The 12,216-nt window shown below is 51.8% G+C and overlaps 1 protein-coding gene across 1 annotated transcript in view; it reads right to left on the bottom strand.

The window, feature by feature from the left end:
- The window catches only part of DENND2D (DENN domain containing 2D), a 31,552-nt gene extending 27,712 nt beyond the window's left edge, over positions 1 to 3,840 (bottom strand). The window contains exon 1 of the mRNA XM_048826282.2: positions 3,679 to 3,840. Within this exon, the coding sequence (XP_048682239.1) occupies positions 3,679 to 3,742 (64 nt within the window). The 5' untranslated portion in view covers positions 3,743 to 3,840. The remainder of the gene's footprint in view (positions 1 to 3,678) is intronic.
- Positions 3,841 to 12,216: the final 8,376 nt, after the last annotated feature.

Below are 12,216 nucleotides of genomic sequence, written 5' to 3'. Positions count from 1 at the left end.
TAATATAGGGGAAGAGAGATCCTGATTAGGCCCCACCCAGCCCATGCCTGGGGAGCCAGTGCAGGAGTGCTCATGGCTCTATGTCCTTGCTCATGCTTTGCCTGGTCTAACCTTAAAATACACTCCAGCCACTGTGCTTCCAATATTGGCAGGATCAAGACGCCACCTGTCTGAATCTCTCCACCAGGTATCAAGGGACCAGGCACCAATAATTTGTTCCCTTCTGAAATCCCGACACCCCTAACTGGAAATAGCACGGAGGGCCAACGGCACTTTCGGAGCCCCTCCGCCTTGCAAATGCAGCTGCGATTTTGGGGGGAGAGTCATCTTAATGGGTTACAAGTAGCTCTGTGTCCACTCCGTAGCTTGGCAGTCATTAAATCCACCTGAGCTTATCCATACCTTCCACGCCAGCTGGGTTTCTGTCAGTGCATGCTGGGAAAATCTGGGCCTCTATCCCACAGTGCCTCAGCAGAAGATAAGAGTGCCCAGCGGACTTACGCTCTAGGACATCCTACCATTCAGGGAGACGGGAGGAAGGAAACTGGGTCAAATTGGTTGCACAGGTCAACCAATGGGCCCCGTGCACACGGAATAAGAAGCGTGCCCTGAACTCCAGCAAGGGACACGTGGTCATTGCCATGGATGTAATCCGGTGGGGTGGCGGGAAAGAACTGGAGACGGGCAATGAGCACCATGACAAGAGCTAGAGAGAGCCAGCCCGCCCAAGGACTGGCTACAAGCCTGTGGCGGGGACCTTGATCTCCAAAGCACTTTCAGAAACACAAACCAATCCACTCTGAAGTAGGGTGACCATAGGTCCCGCTTTGGCTGGGACAGTCCCCTTTTTAAGCCCTGTCCTGGCTGTCCCGACTTTTTTGGCAAAAAAGGGCATTTGTCCCGTTTGCTCTGGCCAACTGTTCATCAGTTAGCCAGAGCGCACGGGACAAATGCCCAGTTTTGCCCCAAAAGTGGGGTGTGACCCCAAGCGGGGTGCAGAGGAATGTGCGGGGGGGCAATGCCAGCCCTGCGCGAGGGGAGGGAGGGCTCGGACAAGTAGCGCAGGCCAGGCCAGCCCTGCACAGGCAGGAGTGGGGGCAGTGGCATGGGCTGGTGGCCTGGGGGGTGAGCAGCAGGGGCCAGCCCCACTTGGGGGGGCGGGGGCCACTTACTCAGAAGCCAGGGAACAGCGTTCTGACTCAGGACGGGAAGATCTCGGCTGCTGCAACAAACGTTTACTGCTACGCCTCCCCGTTCACCCAACATCCTGCCCACACCCCAGCAACTCCCGCAGGCTGCCCTGCTGGGAGTTTGGGGTCTGAGGTGGCTGGCGAGGTGAGGCGTTCACCCTGATGGTGGATCAGCCGGAATTGGTCCCCATCAGTTTGTGAACGGGGGGGCGGGCGGGGCAGGTCTTTCCTTGCTGAGGTGGGAGTGGGTCTGGTCTGATGGAGCTCTCCATCAGTGATGACAGGAAAGCGGGGGAGGGAACAGGCCTGGCTGGTGAAGGCTGGGTATAAGGAGGGGGGGACGGCAACAGGGAGTAGCACGACCATCTCGGGAGGAGGGGACTGGCCTCCAGACTCCTTCCCACTAAGGGAAGTCTGTCTGTTTGGCTGGGTGAGCGGGTACCGGGAGCAAACAGCTGCAACTGGAACCCAAAGTGGGTGCAGCTCATTTCCACCTCTTCCTCCTGGTACAGCCTGGCATGACTCTCAGGGGAGAGGGTGTGGGAGGAAGGTGCCCCTGAGGCCCAGTCGACACTGAAATTGCCCGGATTTCACTAAACTGGTTTCTGAATTGAGCGAGTTAAGATCAGTGTAATTTCTTGGCATAGATAAGCCCTGCACACACACCCCTCAGGCTCCTGGCAGCACTGCATGGGGGATACAGAAGGGACACTTTCTGCCTTGTCTACATGAGATCAGAACTGGAACGATTACTAGGCTCACTCTGGCTCAGCAAGGCGGTTCCTGCTGTGATAACATCAGACCTTTAAGCACAGAATTTCTTTAATATTTTATTATTTGCATAAAATGTTCCATTTCTCTGGCCACTTTTGCGGTGCAGAAGACTTTTGTTTCATGCTCTGTTTGCAACATGCAGACACCCACCTGCCCTAGCGGAGAGGAAATGGGTTTTCTACAGCTCCACAAACACTTGACAAGTATCAAAAAAACAAAACCAGCCTTCCCCAGAAGAGCCGAAGGGCTTGCCGCTCCAGCGCCCACAGAGCACTAGAATGATGGGCATGCAGATTCCTGGCAGGGCGGCCCCTGGCCTCCACTCCTCCCTGGGCACCACATGGCAAATGCCACATGACAAAATGAAGGCCCAGCCAGTGCTGTGCCTCTAAAGTGGCGATCCTCAGCCTTGCCTCCACTTCTATCAAGCCTGGCATTTGAATTCAGGCAGCACCGAGCCCGAGGTATCTGGGACACTCAAAGCACCCTGTAAATGGTCTCTCTTGTTGCCCGGTCCAGAGACCAGTGAATATTTCAAGGTACATTATCTTGCAAGCCATCTCCCCGTTTTCCAATGATGGTTAGAATGTTTTCCCAGCACTGCTGCAATTCTGAGCTGACTTTAGGGCCCACTATCTTGAGGACTGATAAGAGCCAGACCAAGACAGGGCCAAGAGTTAGGGCTGGGACTTGGGAGACTCAGGTTCTAGTCGATTCGTCCTGGGGGGCGGTATCTCTCCGTGCCTCAGTTTCCCGCCCTGTAAAAGGGGGAGAGTGGCACTGCCCTACCTCGCCAAACAAATACAAGTCAGATTGTGCCCTGCTCGGATTCGCCAGTAACAGAGGGCATATACAGACCATACGTCTGAATCTATACCCTGTTTAATAGCTTATCCCAGCAGCATTTCAAGGGTGTAAAACTAGAATGTGCATGGCCCCCGCATGCTGGGCAGAGAGGTGTGAATCGGGAAGGCGGGGCTCTGCAGAGGTGTGAATGACCGCGGCAGGTCGGGGCACCGGAGACTTGGCCAGCGGGTGGGAGCTCGTGTGAGCTCTCCACCCAGAGCCTGCCGGGCTAGGGGAGGGGAGGCAGCAGGTGCCCCGGACAGGCAGGATTCAGAGCCAGCGGATTTCAAAGCGGGTTGGGCAGAGGGAGCCCCGTAAAGCCCCCTCGCAGCGGCACGGGTCACCGCGGGAGCGGGTCCGATCCTGCCTTCCGAGCTCCGCGTGGGTCGCCGGGGCCAGCGCTGCCTTCCCGCTCCGGGCCGCGGGAATCCCAGGCTGCTGCCCCCGCAGGAAAGTCCCGGATCCTCCTTCCAGAACAGCTCCCAGTCCCGAGCCAAGCGCCTGGGGGGCGGGGAGACGCGGCGGGGGGGCGCAGCAATGGGGCAGAGGGACCCGGGGGGGGGGAGAGGGGGCAGCAATGGGGCAGGGAGACCTGGGGGGGGGTGCGCAGCAATGGGGCAGGGAGACCTGGCGGGGGGTGGGCAGCAATGGGGTAGAGGGAGACCGGGCGGGGCGGGGGGGGCAGTAATGGGGCAGGGAGACCTGGCGGGGGGGGAAGGAGGGCGCAGCAATGGGGCAGGGAGACCTGGCCGGGGGGGGGGGAGCAATGGGGCAGGGAGACCTGGCGGGGGGCGCCCAGCAAGGGGTCCGGAGCGAGGCCAGACGCAGGACGCGGGTGGGGCTGGGGGGGTCCCCCCGCCCCCCTCACCTCTCCGGGCCAGCCGGCGCCGCACGCTGTTTCGGAAGAAGCTGGCGATCCCCGCCCCGGCCATGCCGGCTCCGCTCGCTCCCCTCGGCAGCCGCGGCGACCCTGAGCGCGGCGCCCGGCCGGCGCGTCCCTCTGCAGCCCGGAGCGGGCACCGCGCTTCCGCCTTCGCTCCCGGCCGCTTTCGCTTTCGGGGGGCGGAGGGAGCGCTGCACACCTGGGGGGCGGGGGGGGAGGGAGGGGGAGCTCTGCACACCTGGGGGGGGAGGGAGGGGGGAGCTCTGCACACCTGGGGGGGGAGAGGGGGGAGCTCTGCACACCTGGAGGAGCCCTGATAGGGGGTGAGGAGCTGCACATATGGGGGGAGAGGGGCAGAGCTGGCTGCAAACCTGGCGAGGAGGGCAGGGCCCTGAACCAGGTCCTTGGGGAGCTGGCTGCACACCTAGATGGACGGCAGAGCCCTGACCCCCCTGGGGGTGAAGCTTGTGACCCAGATGCCCCACGCTGGCAACCGAAAGACACCGTTCTGAGTCTCTACCCAGGGCCCTGCCTATGCCCCGCTGGGCATGTTTCCCCTCTGATCACCCTCTTCACAATATTTCACCCATGGAGGTGGGGTGCAGTCTCTGCCCAACACAAAGGACTCGCTGGCTGTCCTGGAGGTGTGTATGGGAAATATTTTGGGGGTTCTGTCACCTGTAGAATATTGGGGTCCAAAACTGCTAGAGGTGAAACTGGTCCCCCGGGGGTGGGCGGATCTCGGAGCTGACTCCGTCAAGCGTGAGAACAATTGACATCTTTTGGCCCAGCCCGGCCATGTCTTGACAGTCCAGACAAGGCGTGAGCTTGAGCCTTGGCAAAGCCCAAAAGAGCGCCTGAAAAATACCCTCAGTGGGGGGGACCATCAGGGCAAAATGCCCCAGCTATGAAAAGAGACACACAGTTCGGAACTGTACAAAGGGAGAAAGAATGGCACAAGATGGTGTCCATTATGCAGGCGACTCTGCCAGTGTCTCGTGAAAGGTGTCTCGGAGAGAGCTGAAGGAGGGGACACTATTGAGCTGGGTGCTTCCCAGAAGTCGAGGGGCTGGGCACTCAAGGGTACTGTCAGGAAGGGGGGAACTTGTGCCCCAGGGTCAGTGTGAGATCTAGGGGTTAACTAACTCCAGAGATTTAGCCCCAGGTTGTCTCTGCTTTCTTAGGGAGCCTAAGGGCTGGGGTGCGCCAATCGCTTAGCCTGCAAAGGGAAAGAATGGGGCTCACAGAGCCTGGAATGGGGTGCTTGTTTCATCAGCAGCTGGTTGTTTGGGGCGAGTTTCCCCAGGTAGGCACAGACAAGGCTCCCTTGTGCTACAAGCAGACAGTAGCGATTTACCCTGTACCCCCCAGGTAACCTTGAAAGTGTCACAGACCTGCAGAGGGGAGGGCCCTGATGGGGGGGCACCTAGATTGGGGGGAGAGCCCTGGCCCTGGTGGGGGAGCTGCACATATGGGGGAGTTTTGAGCCTGCCCCTGTAGTGGGAGAGGTGGGTTAATCTGCACACCAGGGAAGGAGAAGGTGAGACTGGGACAGGGCAGCCTTGCTCCTTGTGGGGGGAGGGAGGCAGGTGTACACCTAGAGGGGAGGAGAGAGGACAGCTCTGCTTCATACCTGGGGGCAGCTGCTGTCAGGCCCTGCTGTCCTGCCCTGATCACATTTCTGCTCCAGCTCCAGCTGCAGGGGTCTCTCCGCAGAAGGGGCCGTGCTCCTCGTCTGTCACTCAGCAGCCAGCTCGGCTGCCAAAATGCAGCCCAGCAGAAGGATTCCTGCCTCAGCCAGGGCCCAGAGGCAAAATGCATTGCTTGGCACCCCGGGAAACCTCCGGGCACAAAGCCAGCTTCAGGTCCTTTAGCACAGCATAGAGAGCCTGGGGTAGGACCACAACATTTCTAGATTGGAAGGCCAGAATGACCTTCTGCATAACACAGGCCAGAGAGCCTCAGTTACCCAGTGGTTTCAACATCTTTTTGTTTATGCATCCAAGGATCATATTAGCTGTCTTAGGCCCCGTATTGCACTGGGAGATAATGTTCAGTTGGTTTCCACCAGGACTTCTATGTCCTTTTCAGAGTCACTGCTTTCCAGGATACAGTTCCTGCTGTAAGTGTGAGGTACAGTCTTTGATCCTAGTCCGATGTCTGACCTTTTTTGGCTGTATTAAAAATGCACGTTGTTCAAATAAGCCCAGTTTTCCACGTGCTCCAAGGTACTCTGTGTCACTGAGCTATTTAGCACTTCACCAATCTTTGTGTTGTCGGCCAGTTTTACCATCAATTAATGTATATTTTTTCTCCTAGATCCTTGGTAGATATACTGAATAGCAGCGGGCCGAGAACAGAGCTCTGCAGAACTCCACTAGATGAGGTGTTCCCATTTTTAAATGACTTTGAGCTATCAGTTAACCAGTTTTTTAAAATTAATTTTATACGTGCTGCTTTGAGTTTTGTACAATGCTAAACTGTTAATCAGAATGCTGTATGTGACAGGCATGCTGATTTCCTGCATTGTCTTTGGGAGATCTCAGTGTATGAAGTTTACATATCACTGTGGGACAGTGGTGGTCTCTAATTCCATGGGGAAGGATGACCCCAGCCCTCCACCTGCACATCTACCAATGTGATATATGCCATCATGTGCCAGCAATGCCCCTCTGCCATGTACATTGGCCAAACTGGACAATCCCTACGTAAAAGAATAAAGGGACACAAATCGGACATCAGGAATGGTAGCATACAAAAACCAGTAGGAGAACACTTCAATCTTCCTGTACGTTCTATAACAGATATGAAAGTAGCTATACTTGAACAAAAAACCTTCAGAAACAGATTTCAAAGAGAAACAGCAGAACTAAAATTCATTTGCAAATTTAAACACCATTAATTTGGGCTTGAATAGGGACTGGGAGTGGCTGGCTTATTACAAAAGCAGCTTTGCCTCTCCTGGAATTGACACCTCCCCATCTATTATTGGGAGTGGACTACATCCACCCTGATTGAATTGGCCTTGTCAACACTGGTTCTTCACTTGTGAGGTAACTCCCTTCTCTTCATGTGTCAGTATATTTATGTCTGTATCTGTAATTTTCACTCCATGCATCTGAAGAAGTGGGGTTTTTACTCGTGAAAGCTTATGCTGAAATAAATCTGTTAGTCTTTAAGGTGCCAAGGAGTACTTGTGGCACCTGAGAGACTAACAAATTGATTTAGTTTCTGTCATAACCCATCCACTCCCAGTCTCTATTCAGGCCTAATTTGATGGTGTCCAGTTTGCAAATGAATTCCAGTTCTGCAGTTTCTCGTTGAAGTCTGTTTTTGACTTTTTTTTGTTGAAGAACTGCCACTTTTGAATCTGTTATTGAGTGACCAGGGAGATTGAAGTGCTTTCCGACTGGTTTTTGAATGTTATGATTCCTGATGTCAGATTTGTGTCAATTTATTCTTCTGCATAGAGACTGTCCAGTTAGGCCAATGTACATGGCAGAGGGCATTGCTGGCACATGATGGTATGTATCACATTGGTAGATGTGCAGGTGAATGAGTCCCTGATGGTGTGGCTGATGTGGTTAGGTCCTACGTTGGTGTCCCTTGAATAGATATGCTTGCTAGATAGGTTTGTTGCAGGGATGGTTCCTGGGTTAGTGTTTTTGTTGTGTGGTGTGTGGTTGCTGGTGAGTATTTGCTTCAGGTTGGGGGGCTGTCTGTAAGCGAGGACTGGCCTGTCTCCCAAGATCTGTGAGAGTGATGGGTCGTCCTTCAGGATAGGTTGTAGATCTTTGATGATGCGTTGGAGAGGTTTTAGTTGAGGGCTGAAGGTGATGGCTAGTGACGTTCTGTTACTTTCTTTTTTGGGCCTGTCCTGTAGTAGGTGACTTCTGGGTACCCTTCTGGCTCTGTCAGTCTGTTTCTTCACTTCACCAGGTCAGTATCATAGTTTTAAGAATGCTTGATAGAGATCCTGTAGGTGTTTGTCTCTGTCGAAGTCCATTATCTTAACACTTACCTTTATCAACCAAACTTGTGATCTCATCAAAAAAATGATCCTGTTTGTTTCATAGGATGTATTTTCCATACAACCCATCACTGACTGCCGTTAATTACCCTTTAACCTTCAATATATATATATTTTTAACATATTCCACCGATATCAGCCATTCTATGATTCCGCCAGAGATCAACGCCAGGTTATCTGACCTTAGTTCCGGATCCTCCTGTTTGCCCTTTGGAAACATTGGCACAAAATTAGCTTTTTTCCAGCCCTCTGGAAGTTCCCCATTAAACTGAGATTGATTAAAAATCAACATCGGGGCTGAGATTGAGAATTCTTTTAATCCGGTTGGGTGCAAGTGATCTGATCCTGCCGATTAAAAATGCTGCATTTCATTCAAGGCTGGTTACTGCTGGAATAGGGAGGACTCCACTATCACTGTAAACTGTGACTACATTGTTCAGCTTCTTTCCAAACACAGAGCAGAAATATTTATTGAACACATCTGCCTTTTCGGTATCATTACAGACGATGTACTCGTACCCGGTTGGTAACAGCCCTATCCCATTGCCAGAATTGCTTTTGTTCCGGATGTGTGTAAAGAATTGCTTCTTATTGTCCTGGCTGTCCCAGCTGTAGATTTTTCTCATTGTTGCCGTTATCTTCTTTATCAGTTGTCCGCATCTCATAATTTCTCTTCTATAATCGTTGCTGCAAACTTCCCCTTTTCCCCACATGTTTATAGATGGGGATCATCTATTGCTGCTTTCACTTCCCTTAACCAGATTTTTTTGTCTGGTTCCATTGAAGTAGCGAACGTAAAGAAAAGCTGCTCCGCTTAGCAACTCCTTGTAACCCTTCAACCTTTCACATCTCCCAAACTAAGCTGAGTCAGGAGGGGATGGGGAGAGGCCTCATATGAAAACCCAAGTGCTGCAGGACTCAGTGGGGCATGACCTTTAGAATCATAGAAGATCAGGGTTGGAAGAGACCTCAGAAGGTCATCTAGTCCAACCCCCTGCTCAAAGCAGGACCAATCCCCAACTAAATCATCTCAGCCAGGGCTTTGTCAAGCCAGGCCTCAAAAACCTCAAAGGATGGAGATTCCACCACCTCCCTTAGGGAACCCATTCCAGTGCTTCACCACCCTCCTAGTGAAATAGTGTTTCCTAATATCCAACCTATGTTATACCAATAAAATAAAAACCAGCAGGATCTTATTAAGGGGGGACAGGCAAAATGCCACATTTATTGTGAATACAGAAAGAATCATAGTAAGCAGTTAGTTATAGCTATAACATTACATTCAATTTCATATTTATTCACACATTCATTCATACACACACACACACACACAGGTTCTGCAAGGTTGTTATCATAGTTACCAGCCTTAGAGTTGCTCACGCTAAGCCACTGGCCAGGTGGCCTGGACATGAGGAGGGAGCAGGGCCTTGTCAGATGCTCATCTGATGCTCCTGGAAGTTGGTTTGCAGAATCAGACCCCAAAGTTCTCACTTTCTAGAGTCCATTTTTGTAGGAATTTCTTCCTAGGCCAGTCTATGGGAATTGCTTCATCATGCTGTTGCTGAATCAATCAGCAGATGGCACATTCCTGATGGCTCCGTGCTGCCAGATGTTATCTTGTTCTTTGGTTCTCCCATTCTTGAGGCTGTTGGGTGGATTCCATTCTGCCCTCCGGAGGTCCTCTGGTTATTTCCACTTGACGCCTTCTTCAGCCGATGGACACTGGATTCTTAGGCTGGCACCTCCCCGATCATTCAGTTATTATTCATACCAAGCATCCATCCACATACATCCTCTATCTCTATTTTAATCACAATTGTTAAAAAAGTGAGATGAATACAACAAAAGGACGGGGAGTCTCTGGGTACTGTTTCTATTGTATTGGGTACTGTTTCTATTGTTACAGAGTATTGCTTTGAGTCTCTCTGTGTGAGTAGTTGTTGTTACAAAGTGCTAAAGGAATTGGCGGATGTGATTGCAGAGCCATTGGCCATTATCTTTGAAAACTCATGGCGATCGGGGGAAGTCCTGGAAGACTGGAAAAAGGCTAATGTAGTGCCCATCTTTAAAAAAAGGGAAGAAGGATGATCCTGGGAACTACAGGCCGGTCAGCCTCACCTCAGTCCCTGGAAAAATCATGGAGCATGTCCTCAAGGAATCTATTCTGAAGCACTTAGACGAGAGGAAAGTGATCAGGAACAGTCTGCATGGATTCACCAAGGGAAAGTCATGCCTGACTAATCTAATTGCCTTCTATGATGAGATAACTGGTTCTGTGGATGAAGGGAAAGCAGTGGACGTGTTATTCCTCGACTTTAGCAAAGCTTTTGACACGGTCTCCCACAGTATTCTTGTCAGCAAGTTAAAGAAGTATGGGCTGGATGGATGCACTACAAGGTGGGTAGAAAGTTGGCTAGATTGTCGGGCTCAATGGGTAGTGATCAATGGCTCCATGTTTAGTTGGCAGTCAGTATCTAGCGGAGTGCCCCAAGGGTCGGTCCTGGGGCCGGTTTTGTTCAATATCTTCATTAATGATCTGGAGGATGGTGTGGATTGCACCCTCAGCAAGTTTGCGGATGACACTAAACTGGGAGGAGTGGTAGATATGCTGGAGGGTAGGGACAGGATACAGAGGGCCCTAGAAAATTAGAGGATTGGGCCAAAAGAAATCTGATGAGGTTCAACAAGGACAAGTGCAGAGTCCTGCACTTAGGACGGAAGAATCCCATGCACCACTACAGACTAGGGACCGAATGGCTCGGCAGCAGTTCTGCAGAAAAGGACCTAGGGGTGACAGTGGATGAGAAGCTGGATAGGAGTCAACAGTGTGCCCTTGTTGCCAAGAAGGCCAATGGCATTTTGGGCTGTATAAGTAGGGGCATTGCCAGCAGATCGAGGGACGTGATCGTTCCCCTCTATTCGACATCGGTGAGGCCTCATCTGGAGTACTGTGTCCAGTTTTGGGCCCCACACTACAAGAAGGATGTGCAGAAATTGGAGAGGGTCCAGCGAAGGGCAACAAAAATGATTAGGGACTGGAACACATGACTTATGAGAAGAGGCTGAGGGAACTGGGATTGTTTAGTCTACGGAAGAGAAGAATGAGGGGGGATTTGATAGCTGCTTTTAACTACCTGAAAGGTAGATCCAAAGAGGATGGATTTAGACTATTCTCAGTGATAGCAGATGACAGGACAAGGAGTAATGGTCTCAAGTTGCAGTGGGGGAGGTTTAGGTTGGATATTAGGAAAAACTTTTTCACGAGAAGGGTGGTGAAACACTGGAATGCGTTACCTAGGGAGGTGGTGGAATCTCCTTCCTTAGAAGTTTTTAAGGTCAGGCTTGACAAAGCCCTGGCTGGGATGATTTAGTTGGGATTGGTCCTGCTCTGGGCAGGGGGTTGGACTAAATGGCCTCCAGAGGTCCCTTCCAACTCTGTTATTCTATGATTCTATGAATTGCTTTTAGAACAGACTCTGTCTTAGAATGTACTAACAGAATTAGCAGCTTGCAAGTTTCACACATAGAGGGAGAGAAACAGTAGGAAAACCAAGAGACCTCTTAATTAGTAATACCCTGGAATTTAACCCTGGAATAATTAGTAATACCCTGGAATTTAATGGGGAATCAAACTAATTTGTGATTTTAGAACTTCTTTAATATGATCCAACACCTAGACCTCCCTCACTGCAAATTGAGACCATTGCTCCCTGTTCTATCATCTGCCACCACTGAGAACAGCCAAGCTCCATCCTCTTTGGAACCCCCCTGCTATCAAATCCCCCCTCACTCTTCTCTTCTGCAGACTAAACAAGCCCAGTTCCCTTAGTCTCTCCTCGTAAGTCATGTGCTCCATCCCCCTGATCATTTTCGCTGCCCTCCACTGGACTCTCCAATTTGTCCACATCCTTTCTGCAGTGGGGGGCCCAAAACTGGACACAATACGCTAGATGTGGCCTCACCAGTGCCGAATAGAAGGGAATAATCGCTTCCCTCGATCTGCTGGCAATGGTCCTACTAATGCAGCCCAATATGCCGTTAGCCTTCTGGGCAACAAGGGGACACTGCTGTATCATATCCAGCTTCTCATCCACTGTAATCCCCCTAGGTCCTTTTCAGAAGAACTGCTGCTTAGCCAGTCGGTCCCTAGTCTGTAGCAGTACATGGGATTCTTCCGTCCTAAGTGCAGAACTCTGCACTTGTCCTTGTTGAACCTCATCAGATTTCTTTTGGCCCAGTTCTCCAATTTCTCTAGGTCACTCTGGACCCTATCGCGACCCTCCAGCATATCTCCCTCTCTCCCCCCAGCTTAGTGTCATCTGCGAACTTGCTGAGGGTGCAATCCATCCCATCCTCCAGATCAGAGTGGTGCTGCACTGCAGAGACCGGTGGGGGGGGGGGGGGGGGGGGGACACTCTCCGTGCTGCTAAATTCAGCGGGAACATTTCTGGAGCTCAGGTTTGTCAGGGTCAGCGGGGTCTCAAACACAGAGC

This window comes from Caretta caretta, chromosome 21 (assembly GCF_965140235.1).
Source record: "Caretta caretta isolate rCarCar2 chromosome 21, rCarCar1.hap1, whole genome shotgun sequence".
NCBI classification, from domain to species: Eukaryota; Metazoa; Chordata; order Testudines; family Cheloniidae; genus Caretta; species Caretta caretta.
This window is presented reverse-complemented; position numbering and strand designations above follow the sequence as displayed.